General features: G+C 39.2%; 1 protein-coding gene across 1 annotated transcript in view; it reads left to right on the forward strand.

The window, feature by feature from the left end:
* The first annotated feature begins 319 nt into the window (after window positions 1–319).
* Window positions 320–17,236, forward strand: part of LOC131054360 (imidazoleglycerol-phosphate dehydratase 1, chloroplastic) — an 89,703-nt gene continuing 72,786 nt past the window's right edge. The window contains exons 1-2 of the mRNA XM_057988858.2: window positions 320–832; window positions 16,475–16,599. Coding sequence (XP_057844841.2) covers window positions 475–832; window positions 16,475–16,599 — 483 coding nt within the window. The 5' untranslated portion in view covers window positions 320–474. The remainder of the gene's footprint in view (window positions 833–16,474; window positions 16,600–17,236) is intronic.

A 17,236-nucleotide genomic window follows, 5' to 3' on the forward strand; every position in this document is an offset into this window, starting at 1 on the left:
AATTATAACTACACAGTTAAGGACTAGATCTCATCATTTGAAATGTGAAATGAGGGTGAATGAAAGATGCCCAAAGAAGATTGGGAAGAAAAGACATGCATTTTTTGCAGCAAGAGGGTAGTAGAAACATAATGACATTTCATCAAGGAGTGTGCAACATATGAAGATATTCACAACCAGTTTGATAACAAATTAAAGGTGGACAGTCTAAATAAACTCTTTAGAGAATCAAACCTTCACAAAACAACGAGTCTCTTACTCAACTTCATAAAAGAAGAACTCATTAAATTTCCTTCCTCATTCGTTCATTCTCTTTAAACACAAATCCTAAATTTATTTGTCGACTAGGTACTTCATTTCGACACAATACGCGACCTCCGAATATTTTTGTGTAGGAGCCATGTATGAACATTTCCATTAACGACTCTAAGATACAGATTGAACACCTAAACTGCAAAAAGTAGCGCACTAACAATGGCTTTGCTGAACGTCCCGCCTGGAAAACCACCCACCGCAATTTCTTCTGAATTCAGCCGAGTGGTCAATGGATACTTGGGCTCAAGTGCCATCAAACTTTTGGGCATCAGAACATCACAACGGTCATGGCCGAACATTAGCCGCAACAACTCTAGATCAAATAAACATGGCTTCTTCAAAACGAGTGCATCCAGGGAGGACGATGAGGGCAGAAACATTGTGGGCGACTTTTGTCCCCTTTATTCATCTCATACTAATCTCAATTTCCCATCCATAAAAAAATTGCAGCGTTCATTGACTTTACACGCCGTTGACACCAGCAAAAATGGAGCCCCAAATATAACAGAAACCAAAGGTAAGAAGCACTAGACTTCATGGTAATTTGTGGCATTGTATAGTTGTCAAACCCTTGTTTGTTTCGATTGAGTCCATCAAAATAAGTAATTATATCTAAAGAGTTGATGTTTTATGACTACACAATATTTCGTAGGAAATATTTGGATTAAACATATTCTCTTTGTACGGTTAAGGATCCCCTTATAATCGTATGGCTCGTGTTCTCTGTCTCATAATTTAATTTTTGCCTTAAGGGCATCATTTTGTCTCGTACTTTGAATTTGAGGGATTTTATTGCTTGCTGACGTTGAATTTTGGTTCTGGGGGAACTTTTTTATTTGGTAGGATGTCTTGGTTAAATGGGAAGTTTATCTCTTCCATTAAGTTCACCCAGTAGCCTTGTCAGATGATTTTTGCCACAACTAGAATTGTATGCTTTATATTACTTAAATCAACACATGGACATGTCATTTTGAGTTTTTAACCTGGGTTTGCCTTGAAGATCTCCTTAAATTACCAATGATTTTATCCATTGACAAGATATTGATTAAATTGCTACGGTGCAGTCCAACCAAGCATTGAGCTTGCATCCTTGGCTAAGCCTTATGGTTTTTAGGATTTTGTTGTATTTTTTTGTCTCATTTTTTGAATTTAGGAGTATAATGTTATCTGGTAACTTGAACTTCGGTTTTGAAGGATGTCTTGTCATAGTATCTGAATCTGGGATTCAAGGCATAATGTTGTCTTACTATACGAATTGTTCAATGGCATAGTCTGTATGCCTTACTATATGAATCTGGGTTCTAGGGCATTTTTTGTATACGGAATTAGACGAATCTCTACAAATGATTACTTCTATCGTTTGACTGCTACCCAAGGGCTCAAATCTTTACTGGCCGTGGTCTGGATCAAATATGTAGGAAAATTAGGGTTGTTTTCCCATAATTAGTTTTAGGTAGTTTTTTAGAGGACAAGGACAAGTGGGCATGTAGACAAAGTGGACATGCAATTGATTTTTGCATTTTAGTATTACTCGTGAGAATGTCTGTTAGTTTTTAGACCATGATAAGCGGATTCTGCATTAAAGAATTTTCATAAATGCAAAAAGCTTGAAACGAAAAGCTCCAATTAGAACAGCAAATCTGAGTATGCTAATTGACAAACACATTCTGCTGAAAATATGAACAGAAAACAGTCACAGATCTGAATTCTCAAGACTACATCTATCTTCTTTTAAAACTGAAAGGAAATTCATTGCACTGGATTGAAATTCTAGAAAAGAGACTCTGTAATCTGTATGCTTCATTATTTTTTGCTTTAAATGGCATTAAGCATGGATTCTGGTTTACATATGGTACACCAGGTACACCAGATCCTTCATGAAAGACATTAGCTGTTACATTTATAATTTTTATTCAGGTTCCATAGAACCAGCATATAGACCAAAAGAGCCTGTAGAAAAAAGAAAAAAATATGGCCAGGCATTGGGGGCAATTACACAGGTCTCCTGTGGCCTACACAGGCTCAAACATCACAAACAACATTCCTTTGAACCCTGCACTGGACTAGCAGTCAATTCCCCTCGTGCAGTTTTCCCAGCCTATCCATGAGACAGTGGAAGTGGTCTAAATAGCAGTTGTGGAAAGGTTCATCTTGGTTGTTGACCCTTGAAATATCTTCAGGAAGCATAAAAGCTCCGACCATCACAGATAGTATTGTAGTACAACTGAGTGCTTGTGCAATGTCGAACACGTTCTTTCTGCCTATGGACTCTTCTGAGTCAAGGAGCAGTGAACCCATGGCTTCTCTTAGACCAACACATGACATTCTATCCATATACTTTACCAAACTTTAAAGCAACCATATATGCAAGTTAGGATTAGAAATTTCTTTTTCCATGTATGCTGTGATGTTCTATGCAACCCTATTAGCATCCTCCTTGCTTCTGCATGCTTGCTTTCTGATTATCTACTCTGCTTCATTTCTCATTCTTTTCTTGCTCTTTCTATTCTCATTGCTCTTTGCCTCTGCCTCTGCCATTTTCAAATTTGTTGTGGGAATGAAGATGCAGAGCCTTATTGGAACCCATCTTATACTGACATGTGATGGTAAAAAATTAAAAATTATAGTCATTTCACAATGACCAACCCACCCCTTCAATCATCCGCCTACCATCTTGTATGCTGGGAAGAAATGATTATTCAGTATATCCATGAAGGCTCAGTACGCAACAGTTTTATGCCCTGCTTTCTCACAATGCCTGGGCAGCTAAATAAGTCTGCAGAGGTACGGGATTGTTCAAGCCACCTGTTTTGGAATTGCATGTCAACTGCTAAACACTGCTGACTGTTAGTTTTAAGCAATCAGATATTAAATTTAAATAATCAGGTTATAACAGAACAGTAACAGCAATGAAAACACAAGACAAGACACACCAATACCCTGGGAAAACCTCTCTCTTGGAGGTGAAAAACCCAGCCACAAAGTACAATATGTATTATCTCAAATTTGGGCAATTTACAAGGCAAGTGTGCTTATCTCAGAGTGCTGTTCAACCAAAAAGTTAGCAGATCTGGATTTCTCTTTATATGATAATGAAGATTGCAGCCCTTATCATCAGCATCAAATTCGCACAAGGCGAGTCTTCATCAACTTCGCAAGATGATCTTGATAGCATCATCTAACAGCCAGCCTTCACACAATGGATGAGAAGCAAGTTCGCACAAGAGAGAGAGAGAGAGAGAGAGAGAGAGAGAGAGAGAGATCGCCAAATATTGGAGAGCAGATTGCATGTGTTGATCAAGGTTATAATGACTTCATTTGCTGTTGGTTTTATATCCAACCTTTGGCGCTAATACCTCAAGTCGGCTTGCTTGTTTATTTATTTAAATTGCATTGTTATTTTACAAGTTACATTTTACTTGTCTCCACGTTACATGTTTGGGTCCAGCCCATTTATTTGCCTCCACGTTACATAATTGGGTCCAGCCCAATAGTTCGAATGACATGAGAGATAATACATTTGTCTTTAACAATATCAAATTGCCATAGTCAGGTATCCGAACTAGCTATTATTTTCAACACTCCCTCTTAGCTAGAGAGGATATTTGCCACATGTCAGATCCATTCATGACTTTCATCTTGCATTCTTGCATTGCCCGCAAGGATGAATGTATAAGCTTCATAGGGTATACCTGCAATAAAACACATAAATATCATGAACTCATTTCATGATGTCTATCTTGCATTGCCCGCAGAGGATGGACCCACCTTGCATTGCCCGCAGAGGGTGGAAGGGGTTTTACACCTCAGCCTTCTCCCAGAGAAGGATACAATGTCACCTTGCATTGCCCGCAGAGGGTGACTCCACCTTGCATTGCCCGCAGAGGGTGGAGGATGCAAACTAAATTGCATCACTAAGATTGAGACTCCCTCTCAATCAATGCCATGTTCTCCACAATTCCAAGCTTCTCTCTGAATTACTCAAACTTCACTCGAGCTAGAGGCTTGGTGAGAACATCTAAAACCTGTTCATCAATGCTAATATATTTCAGCTGGATGGCACCTCTTTGTGCCATATCACGAACATAGTGATAACGACTTTCCACGTGTTTTGACCTGTCATGAAACACGAGATTATTAGACATTTTAATACAACCCTGATTATCACAATAAATAACAATGGATTCCCAAGGTTGTCCAAACAACCCAGCAAGAAGCTTGCGAAGCCAAACTGCTTCTCTAGTTGCCACACTTGAAGCAACATATTTAGCTTCTGCAGTACTAAATACATCTAAGGACTGTTTCCTACTGGCCCAAGAGATCATAGCGGAATCCAAGCTGAAACAGAGTCCTGAAGTGCTTTTCCTATCAGTAACACTTCCGACCCAATCAGAATCAGAGTAGCCTTCCAAATTGGTTACTGTGTTGATTGGATACTTCAGTCCATAGCCAACTGTTCCACACAAGTATCTTAGGATGTGCTTGGCTGCCACCAAGTGAACATGCTTTGGCTGGTTCATGAATTGGCTAAGTGCACTTACTGCATAGCAAATATCTGGTTTAGTGTTGACTAGATACATCAAGGATCCAACCAACTGCCTGTACTCTGAAGGATCTATAGAGTCAGAGTTAGCTGCAGAAATACTCAACTTCTTCAAGTTAGTTTCCATAGGAGTAGACATAGGTTTACAATCCATCATACCAAATCTTTTCAAGATATCAATAGTATATTTTCCTTGATTTAGAATAATTTCATTAGGTCTTTGCCACACTTCTAACCTTAAAAAGTAATGCATTAGACCTAGATCCTTCATTTCAAATTCAGTAGCTAATTCTTTCTTACATCTAATGATGAGACTATCTTCACCAGTTAGAAATAAATCATCCACATATAAAACCAGAATTAACATTTCACCATTAAATACTTTAAAGTAAATGTTAGGATGAACATCATTCTTATAAAACCTTAAACTAACTAAGTACTTATCAATTCTTTCATACCAAACTCTAGGAGCTTGCTTGAGGCTGTAGAGAGCTTTCTTCAGTCTGCACACATGAGTTTCTCTATTATGAATCTCATAACCTTCAGGTTGTTTAATATAGACTTATTCCTCAATAACACCATTAAGGAAAACAGTCTTTACATCCATCTGATGTAACTTCCAACCTTTGGCTGCAGCAATAGCTATAATAGTTCTAATGGAAGTATATCTAGCAACAGGAGCAAATGTTTCTTCATAATCTATGCCTTCCTTTTGAGAAAAACCACGAGCTACAAATCTAGCTTTATATTTCTCTATACTACCATCAGTAGCATGTTTAATTTTAAACAACCATTTGGAAGAAACAACAGACATACCTTTAGGTCTAGGCACAATATCCCAGACATCATTCTTGATGATGGATTGATACTCTTCGTCCATAGCTAATTTCCATGCTTGCTGGTTCATAGCTTCTTCTATGCTGGATGGTTCAGCCTCAATGATGTTGCACATCATTGCAACATAGTTGGAGAGCTTTTGAGGTCTCTTACTTTCTCTGAAAGTGCCACTAGGAGCTGCAAATTTTTCTGCATCTTGAATTGTGCTTCTAACCCAAAGTGGTCTTTTCTTGCTAACTGCAATATCTCTAGGTCCATCAGTGGAACCAGAGGCTCAGGAGAATTATCACGCTCAATAGGTTCGGGAGACTCAATAGACTCCCTTTGAATCTTAGGGTTAGTATCAATATCCATATTTTGATTATCATTAACTTCTTTATCATTATCAATAAGAGAACCTTTAGATTTCTTGAAAGCAATATTTTCTTCAAAGGTGACATCCCTACTTACCTCAATATACCTTTGATCGGGAATGTAGATGCGAAATGGCTTGGAAGACTCACTATATCCAACAAGGATACCCTTCTTCCCGGAAGGCTTTAACTCAGTCCCCTTTTCCTTTGGCACATGAACATAGACAAGACTTCCAAAGATTCTTAGGTGGCTGATATCTGGTTTGACTCCAGTGAAAGCTTCCTCGGGAGTTATGCTCTTTAGGACACGGTGAGGGCATCTATTCTGAATGTACACTGCGGTCTTGGATGCTTCAGCCCATAAGAAGGTCTGCAGGTCCTGATCGTGAATCATAGCTTTGGCTGCTTCAACAATAGCTCTATTTTTTCGTTCAGCTACACCATTTTGTTGAGGATTGTAGGGAACGTAGAACTCCCTCTTAATTCCTGTTTCTACACAAAAGTCATTGAAGCCACTTGAGGTGTATTCACCTCCATTGTCAGATTTTAACACTTTAATCCTTTTACCAGACATATTTTCAGCTAGAGCTTTAAATTCTTTAAACCTATTTAACACTTCATCAGATTCTTTAGATTTTAGAAAGTAAATCCAAGTCTTTCTAGAAAAATCATCTATAAATGTAACATAGTATAGAAATCTGCTAGGTGAAGGAACATACATGGGTCCACATAGATCAGAATGAACAAGTGCTAATTTTTTGAGCTCTACTTTCACTTTTATGAAATGGACTTTTAGTGTTCTTACCTAATGCACAACCTTTGCAAGTATCATCATGAAGTTGATTAAGTTTAGGCATACCTTTAACCATCTTTTCAAGTGAAGGAAGTGCCTGATAGTGAAGATGGCTGAGCCTTCTATGCCATAGCTCATTAGATTCAGAAGCTTCATGAATGAGTGCTTGAATGGGGTTAGCTGAAAGCTTATACAAACTATCATATCTATTTCCAATAACACGAGCCAATTTAATACTAGATTTCTTTGGCCATGCAAGTACTTTACTCTGAGAAAATGCTATTTGATAACCTTTATCTTCTAGGGCAGAAATAGAAATTAAATTCTTCTTAATTCCAGGAACAAATAAAATATCACTAAGATGCAAGCACATGCCAGATTCTAAATTTAAAGAAGTGCTACCAAAACCTCTTACTGAATACTGAGCATCATCACCAATTACCACATGAAGGTTGAACTCTTTCTCCATCAAGTCTGAGAGATGCTCTCGATATCCCGTGATGTGTCTAGATGCACCACTGTCTATCAACCAAGTGTTACTATCGGTTGGCACATTGCTGGACAAGGCAGAAATGAAGAGGTAGTCTTCATTATCCTCTGAGTTTGCACCTTATCAAGCAATTCTATATGCGTCATGATTGAAATTAGAATATGCAACTTTTAAGTAGACAAGTATACGATGAATCTAACTAAGAGAAACTAGATAAGGTGCCAAGTAGAGCTCCAAATTAAGCTTACAACTCACGAGAGTGACACTCATTTGATTGAACAATCTACTAGTCTGACTAATCAATCAACCCAATATAAAAAGTTAAAACTAATATCTCCCAATCAAAGTAGTTGAGACTGAGTTACATCCAAAAATTGCACTAGTCTGAAATAGTTAATTGGGCATTAATCTCAAAGATGATGCCCTGCATTGTTAGGCCTTATTCTCTTATATAATTCTGTTCTCTCCATGCTAACCCTTTGTTGTGCATAGGTCTGAGTCTATTGCTGTCACTGTTATGCCATCACTACAAGAACACTAGTTGAGCAATTCAAGGTAAAAATTATTAACACTCCCTCTTTGCGAGGAAAGTGTTCTCCTCCAATTCAAGTCTTTCCCTCAACATCTTAAAATTATTAACACTCCCTCTTTGCGAGGCCGTACAACGTGCATAAAAGGGAGAAGCGTCGTACAAGGTAAACCATAACGGAATTAAAAAAAAGTGTATTAAGTGTTGATACGGGCAATCAAAACTAATTGATGGAGTTAGGAAAACCAAGACTGGGGAAGCTGGACTGGCGAAAATGGTTGCAGCAGTTAGACCAACCGTCTAAGTCAAGGAAAATGGTAGAAGGAAGCACGACAGGTAGGGACAAGGGCAAGCAAGTGATGCAGTTTGGAGTGAAAATTGCAGGACTAGCAGATACAGGAAAGGGCAACACGAAGCCAATGCCAGTAAAAATCACACCTGGCATTGTTACATTGGAAGGATTAAGTGGAAGTGTATGCAAAACTTGGTGGCTGGAGACCCCAGATAGTAATGTGATTAAGGAGTCTCTCAGGAAAGCACGGGTGCACTGGGCAATTCAAATGCCCATCTTTGCAATCAGGGATTTTGAATCATGTTTGCGAATGCTGGTGGCCACATGTGACAACACAACTAGGGCATCGACATTCTCTTACCAGCAGAGCACTGTGACTGTATCCTTTGCACTCGATGATTTTGCCAAGGTCTTTGGCATACCAGATGAGGGGAAGAAAATCGACAAGAATGCCACTAAGATGTCGCCTGAGAGGAAAGAGCAACTACTACAGTTGATTTGTTGAAGTGATCTCTCAGATCAGGAATGGGCACCAATTAAGGCACCTAAGGGTAGAGGGTTGAAAAAATTGTACGTCGTTCCAGGAGAATGGCAGTGCCTGCTAGATGTTATGAAAAGTAGACTTACTGGAGCCAGCAGGGCATCAGACACTGCGGTACCCATGATTGCACTTATGAATGGATTGAGGAATGGGATGGTGTACAATTGGGCTGTAGTCTTGTCCGACAGAATTCATGAATTCCTGACCCTACTGCACAAAGATTTTTACATGCCGTTCCACGCCATAGGGTTATTCCTTGATGTTGTACGCACACAGGTATCTCAGGAGAAGCATGTCTGGAAACCTCAGGAGACGTTGGACTCTTCACAGCTAGCCATCTTCTATTGGACCCACCTGGATACTGTCGCAAGTAGCGGGGAAGCCCATTCCAATAGGAAATAAAGAAGACCACCACATGTAGTAGTGTCAGAACATGAGTAGGAGACAAAGACAGTTGACGAGGATGCAGAAGAAGAAGCTGAAGAAGAGGATGATAGTAGTGCAAAGGTAGGGGAAGATTCTGAGGACACTTCTTCTAGGAGCAGCCAGAGTCACGACACATTCCGCCTTGATAGCCGGAAAGAAGTAGAGAAAACCCCTAGTGCAGAGGAGAGTAGTGACTGTGCAGTGTCTTTTGGGCACTTGATGAGAGGAATCCGTGGATTACCGGCAGGTGGAGTGCGACCTGTGGGAGTAGGCCGACTAGTGTATGCACCAGTAGTATTGACTCCGGATGGAGGACTGGCACCTCTCTTGGCTTCGGGGGTGATGGTGGGAGCCATACCAGTCGTACCCATTCCAGGATTTGGGCAGTTGAGACCCCGACCCCCATTGCCTACACCCTCTAGGGTTGCCACAATAGTTTCGGCAAAGGGAGTTCCAACAGTTCCAGCAGTATCATTGGTTCCCAGCGAACCTCCTTGCACTGGGTCTACCGTACGGAGGGAACCTGTACATACCGAGGTCATGGCAGCGGAGGGCACGGTGACCGTAATGGCCCGAGATGATGATGCCACCATGGATGCGTGGCTGGGTTGCTATGAGATGCCTCCTATGCCACCATTGGGACCCCCGCTTGCCTCACCCCAGCCACTTCCTTTTCCCGAGATTGTGGACCTAGATGCGGGTAGTTCTCATCAGGAGGGGGGACAACAGGAGTTGGCGATGGACTTCCTGCAGGACACCGTTTGGTTTGAGGAGGAGATGACAAAGATGCAACAACAGATGCAGGCCACTACCGAGAGCCAGCCAGAAGGCATAGAGATATTTTTGGTAGAGATGGGAGCCAATACGTAGAGGATGACAGCGGAGGTTGAGGCTAGTGCACGAAGATTGGCAGCCTCTATTCAGGCCCTTGGGCAACCTGCCGTTGAGGGTCTCCTCACCTTTTCCACCGGAGGGTGTGCTGAGGAGACTCTCGAGATGTTGGCGGATTGGAGGAGTGAGGGGACAACTGGAGCTGGTGGGGTACACTTGCTGCTACAGTGGGTAGAGCAAGCCTTCCGGGATGGGTACTACCAGCTCAGACGTACCCAGCATAGTGCCTCGGCAGTAGAGATAGAGTGGGTGACGGCCATCACAGCTCGGGAGGAGCTAGCCACTCGCCTGCATATGATGGAGATGGAGTTGGCACAATAGAGGGCCCGAGCGACCAGCCTAGAGGAGGAGTTGGCTCATGCCAAGGCAGAATTGGCCCAGGAGACGGCGGGGCATGCACACGAGGTGGCCGAACGGGCAGCCCTTGTGACCCGTCTCACATCTACCTTAGAGGAGTTGGATGGGAAGCAGAAGGAGCTTATGGAAGCTGTTTTTATGGTGAAGAGATCTAGGGAGAGGCAGTTGGTAGCTGAGCGAGATCTCCAACATTGGACACAACAGGTTCACTAGCCGAGGAGCAGTTGGCAGCAGTAGCACCGCCGACTCCTTTTTTGGGGGGGGATGATGTTGTCGGGTAACTATGTCATATTGTAATTAGAATGTTACGTGTGTTAAGGGTCGGTGGTTACGTGACGATTGTCGGCAGTTGGCATCGAACAACCTGTACCGACACCTATATATATGTACTTGGGCTTCTATTTCCATATATGTGATAGGCGGAAGGGAATCTATGCTTTGAATGTACTGGTATTGTGGAATCAATGAATACAGACATATGAGTTCTTCTCACTTGCATTCCTGTGTACTGCTATCTTTTCTATATTCCTGTTCTGTTATGCACTGAATGCATACACACCCCTCAGGGGCAAAACATGCATATGGTATGGTAGGTAGAAATCCACATCTTGAAATTGCGAGCTTCCTTTTGACCTTTGACTTGGTTGAGAAGAGTGATCATGATTGCAAACTCATATCTAATTTCACCTCGCCCAAAGATTTTTGCAAAACCGTTTTCTTCTCCTTTAGCCAAAACTTGGCTACTTACTTTTGACATTCCACAAGTGTTTGTGTCCCAAGCCTTTTAGCACTCCTCAAGATCTACTTAAAGTGACTTCTCATATGGAGGTATGGAGAAGGCAAACTTGATGTTTTTATATATGAGACTGCATAACATACCAATTGGTAGCTAGGATCTTAGTGCTTCACACAAGCAAAAACAAATTCTAAGGTTTGTACTGAATTTGGAAATGAACCCTGCCTGAACAAGATCACAATCCATTAATTTCTTTGCCACTCTACTTCTTTCAATCTTTTCTTTGAAATTGAATCATTGGTGAGATGTGACATAAGTCAGTTTCCCACATGAAATATTCATGAGCAAGGACTGAATTCCTCTAAAGTGTGTTGAGTGGATGAAGAATTGTCAATACAAACTTCTTCTGGCATCTTGCCGATTTAAGACTAAAATGTACCTCTTTTTTGCAAATTTGTGGAGGAAATTGAAAGAATTTGAAGGAGGGCAGCTTTTTCAGCTTCTGTTACGAGGACTTTTCTCCAAAAATGTCCACCTATGACTGCTGTTTGTGATGGGAGAGACCTGAAATAACAATTTATGATATTGAACTTGGAATTCTGCAAAAATCCTATCTGTAAAATTTTGTTTCCACTTTTAAACACTTCTGTAACCATTCTAGTTGAATAAATTTCTGCTTTATTGTGAGAGCAAGAAAGTATGAAGACTTCTTAAATTTTTTAAGAGAGATCATTGAAAAAGGCGCCTAGGCCGAATTGGCTAGGGTAAGCTTTAAAAAAAATAAAATTGTAATTTAGAAGAATAGGTGTGTGCCTATACATAGGGATCTTATTTTTAAATTAAAAAGAGTAGTTAAGTGGCATGCATGGTGGGATACGCACGCACCGCAGATCTTAAAGTTTTGAAATGTTTTTCCAACGTGAAGATGCATTGTGCCTTGGTGGCACACATCACTACTTTTTTAGCTTGTTTTGTTTTGGAACTTTGGACAAGCATGCATCTGTCGACTGGCATGTGCCTATACCAAAGTAATTTAAAATTTCATGTGCTGATGCATATCCTTCATAAGGCACACGCCACTAGTCTGAGGGTGAATAAAATATGTCATTCAAGTGCACTTACAAAAGTATTGATCTTCTTGTGCTGGTGCATGGCGATTCTTAGGCATGCGCCTAAACACAAAATGAAATTTAGATATTCGTTTGTTAAAGCAAGCCTCCAAATCTTCATATACGTCATTTCATCATTGAAATCAGCATCCTTTTATGAGGTGCACACAATTACATTGATCAGAAAACGTTATTTTAAAACCTCATTGGCATGCTTATAGTCTCAGGCATGCGCTATCTAAACACATTATCATTTTCTTTGGAGATGCATCTCCTCCCTTGTTCTTGCACACTTGTTAAAATCGTATGCTCACTTTTGTCATCACTTTCCCTTCTTTAGGTGCATTTCTCTGAACTTGTGTGCACCATTACATAGAATTGCAAAAAACCCTTGCTTTGTATTGGTGCATCCTTAGTCTAAGATGTATGCCACTACACTGAGTTGTAAATTTTTGTCAGCAAATTCCATCCTAGTTAAGATGTATGCTTTTCGTTCTTGACGTGCCTTTATACTAGACAAGAAATCTTTACTTGAATACTTGCTTTGCATAGGCATGTGCCATTGGTTTAACGCACACCCATACATTGGTGATGACATTTTTTATTTTTTCTTTCCTAGAATGCATGCATACAATCCCCTCCATGCAACTCTTCACTGCCTTTGCATCATCTTTCACTGTGCAAGTGTTTTCTTTTCTTTTTAATTCCTCATGTCGATGTTTCCCCTTCATTAAGTTGGGCACATTTTTGCATTTTTCAGAGACTTGTAGAGTATTGGTGTGTGCTGGCTCATGCCATTACTCACAACAAATGATTAATATTAACCCTTTATATTTGTGCCCATGAGCATTTTGGTATGCCAGTACACTGCTGGGAATTTTTTTAAAGGCTTTAGCTTCTTTTTTGAGGCATACTTACAACCAACTCTATGCGTCTATACACCGTTTGGTCTTCATTTTTTGATTTGGCATGTGTTGAAGGATCTCAACTTGCCAATACAGTGGCTTGTCACCAATGCATTCTTGGACTCTGAATGTTTGAATTGATGATCCTCTGGGGTTGGTTAGAAAAACCAACATAATGATGCATAGAAAGTAATCACTTCGGAACACATAAGTGTGGATAAATGAAGTTTTCATTTGATACGGTTGACAAATACAATTTTTTTTATGGGACAACAATTCTTAAGACAGTTTTTGGTGCATTGTAATGTTCTAATGCTTGGACTGTCCTTTTAGATGAGCAATCTTAAGAGAAAAGATCAGATTTCTAACACACTTATTCTGTGATTATTAATATTCACTGAGATTGTTATTCACTAAGAATGTAAATGTAACATCCACTAAGAATGTTTCTGGAAATGGCATTTTCTAAGAATGTGATTATAACACCAAGGATGTTCCTGTAGCAGTCCAACATTCACTAAGAACGTTCGAATGCAGATCCGGCACTCACTAAGAATGCTCTGATCCAATATCAGCATTCACTGAGAATGCTCTTGTTCTGATTAACCATTCACTAAGAATGATCTAAACGGTCCATTTCTTCTTAGCTGGTATGAACCTCTGAAGATTTTTAAGAGATTTTCCTTGCTGAGTATAGGGACTGTATTCCCGTCTGAACTGGTTGTCTTTCTATATGATCCAATTTAATCTCTGTGAAAACTTCCTACTTTGCGGATGCTTCCAGTGTTTACTTAAGTTTTGGTTTATGCTAATATACATATACCTCCCTCTGTGTGGACGGCAATAATATATTCAGTCCTTGACTGTCTGTTGTGAATGCGTCTTCTCGTTTCTTTACTGCCACTTGGTGTACAGACTACGTGATATGCAATCTGGACGTGGATTGTTCTGATTATAATTTTCGCCTATCTCCCCTTTTTTCTAGATTTGATTTCTAAATTTATTTATGTCCGATCCTACCTTACATGGAGGGGTCATGTCTGTTGGTAAAGATTATTCATAACCAACGGTTATGTTATAATCTTATACATTAACCATTGATTAGATTACTGATTTATATTATGATTACAATGTTTCAACAACAACGATTACATATTATAATCGTTTCATTATAACCTAAGTCACCAGGTTCGAATTCGAATTTGAAGTTCGACAGCTTTGAAATTCGAATGAAGTTCGATGAGGAAAAAATTCGAAATGTGTAAAATTCGAATTAAATTCGCCATATGAAATTTTTTTAAATTTTTAATAAATATTATGCAATATATCTATAATATTATATTAAATTCTTCCTAATTGAAATTAAAATTGAAAAATCAATTAATTGAGCAATTAATTTTCAATATTATTTTCCAGAAATAAAAATTATTTATAACACGTCATCTTTATACATTACTAAATTAAATTAAAATTATTAGAAATAAAAATATATTATGAATTTATAACACATCATCTTTATACATTACTAAATTAAAAATACATCTATCATAATTTTAATACATTATCTTCGGGGTGGGGGGCTCACCACAACTAAAGTATATCGAGCCTTTAATCATTATCTTTATATATTAATAAATATGTTTAACGAATATGGAGCAATATTTCATCAAATCGATGGTTTTCACCCATTCCTCCCGCCACTGAAGAGTAATCTCCTTTCCACGATTTGTTGATGTGGTGGACGTGGCGGGCTGGCACTGTGGCGGACTGGGTGGACTGCAACTCCCGGCAACTCCCGTGGGCACCAAGCGAACTGCAACTCCTGTGGGCGCAGGGCAGACTGGGCGACTCCCGTGAGCGTGGCGGACTGGTAGCAGTTGCTAGCGTGGGCAATGGCGACTCCCGTGGGTGTGACTGCAACTCCCGTGGCGCCCTATTTATTAAAACCGCGACGAAACCCTAAAATGCAAACGAAAAAAACTTTTTTCGGCAACCCTAAACTTTAATTCGAATTTAATCGAATTTTTTAGGGTTTTTGCAGAATGTTTCAAGTTTGGCGAATTTCGAACTTCAAGGTTGAAATTTGGCCGAACCTGGTGACTTAGCTATTGATTGTTCCAGTATTTACCACAGTTGCCTTTGCTGACAAAGACATTATAGTTTTGAATATCATTTGACCACGATTACCTTTGCTGTCTAAGACATCGATTCAGACTGGGCTGCCTTTGTATTATTAATCATATTGCATTATTAATAAGTTAGTAATTGGTTTTATATGCATCATTGATTATATGTTCATTGCATTTGCTAATCGAGGGTCATCACACGCATCTAGATTATTTGTATGTGTATTGTATCTTCTTTTTGTACATATTGGCACATATGTGACCATGGCGTTTTATGCCCTTCAGGATTTCTCATTTCTTGAATTTTAAAGCAGCTGATTTTAGGCTTTAGAGAGCCTGCCCTGAGAAAGAAGGGTATATGCAAAAGAACCCTTATTTTGTTGTTTGTAACTAGGATAATGTATTGGTTCGGATTGCCTTAAGGCAACATCCGAACCCACTTAGGACTGGGCCCCATCCTAAAGGGTAACGTGGCCCAAGGTTAAGCCTAGCCCTATCCTAAAACCCCACGCTACAATAACAAACATTGGCACCAAAATGGAAGAGGCCGACTTGCAAATTAAAAGGTTAAAGATGCATATAAATAAACGACACTTTGCAAATCAATTTCACTCATCTTCATTTCAGCGAATTAGCTCTGCCTGATAAGTGCGAACTTACCCTTGGAGGGTGCGAAGTTGACCAGACTTATGCGAACAAGTTCTAAAGGACAAAGACAATTTTGGCGCAGAGATTAGAAGTGCAGATCTGTCATTCAAGAAGGATTCGGATTTGTCAAGGAAGCTAAGTATTGTACTTGTGCTATCAAGAGAATATATAATCTGACCTGAGGGTCTTTAATGCTGCGTTTTTTCCCTTCTTGGAGGTTTTCCCAGGGTATTTGTGTTTGTCTCATGTTTACTTCCTTCATTTCTGATTTTACTGAATTATGACTTACTAAAATGCTACAAATCTGATTACAATCTAGGGCATAATTAAAGGATATAAATCTGATTAACAATCCTAGGGTATAAAATTACATATTCTGTGTAATGTTTTAGATAAAATATATGCAAAGCATCATATGGTTGAATATTCTTGTTTTACTTGGCACAAGACTAAAGATATCAAATGTTTAATTTTAGCTTTCAATTAACAGGTTTTGTTTCAAACTTAATGTTGGTATATAGCACAAACTAGTGAATTACGTCATATTATATCTTCTAGGTCATTAATGACTTTTCGTTTGCAGTGGATCGCTGTGGAGAGATTGTACGAGTGACAAAAGAAACAAATGTTCAAGTGAAAATTAACTTGGATGGCTCAGGAATATCTGATTGCAATACTGGCATACCTTTTCTGGATCATATGCTAGATGTAAGCTTGGACTACATTTAAGACCGAACACATACTTGTTTTGAAATTTGTTGGACAGATTCTGATAATAAATGCAATCATATGATAGAAACTGTTCAAGATTTATTTTAATTTTTTTTTGTAAAAAATGTCATGTATTATGACATCAAGTTTAAATAATAATATAATAATTAAAACCATATAGAGGATTGCTACTAGTTCCTTCATTATGTGGGCAGGACTACTGAATTTCTCAGATTGATCCCTAAAGCTAGCAAACACAATATTCTTTCTTAGATGATGTAATTAAGTGCACAAAGCTGCGAAGTCATTGATGAAAGAGTGAAAACTATCAAAGGCTATTGAAAGTTGTTTTACTTGCAACACAGAATCAGAAATTGAAGTCTTGGGAAGAGCCAATAGCTCAATGCCACTGTTTTGCATAAACATGGGTCTCATGGTATTTTTTTAATTAATAACTCCAAAACAATTCGTTGGTTCCATCTTTCAATCGAAATGAAGCTTTGAGAAAACATTGCATACAAAATAGTTAAAGTGATTGTAAAACCTCAGCTAAATGCATGCATAATTATGAACCCAGAAATGCTATGGCAGTAAATTATTTTTTATTTTATATACTTTATTGAAATTTACACAT

This window comes from Cryptomeria japonica, chromosome 3 (genome assembly GCF_030272615.1).
Source record: "Cryptomeria japonica chromosome 3, Sugi_1.0, whole genome shotgun sequence".
Taxonomy (NCBI): domain Eukaryota; kingdom Viridiplantae; phylum Streptophyta; class Pinopsida; order Cupressales; family Cupressaceae; genus Cryptomeria; species Cryptomeria japonica.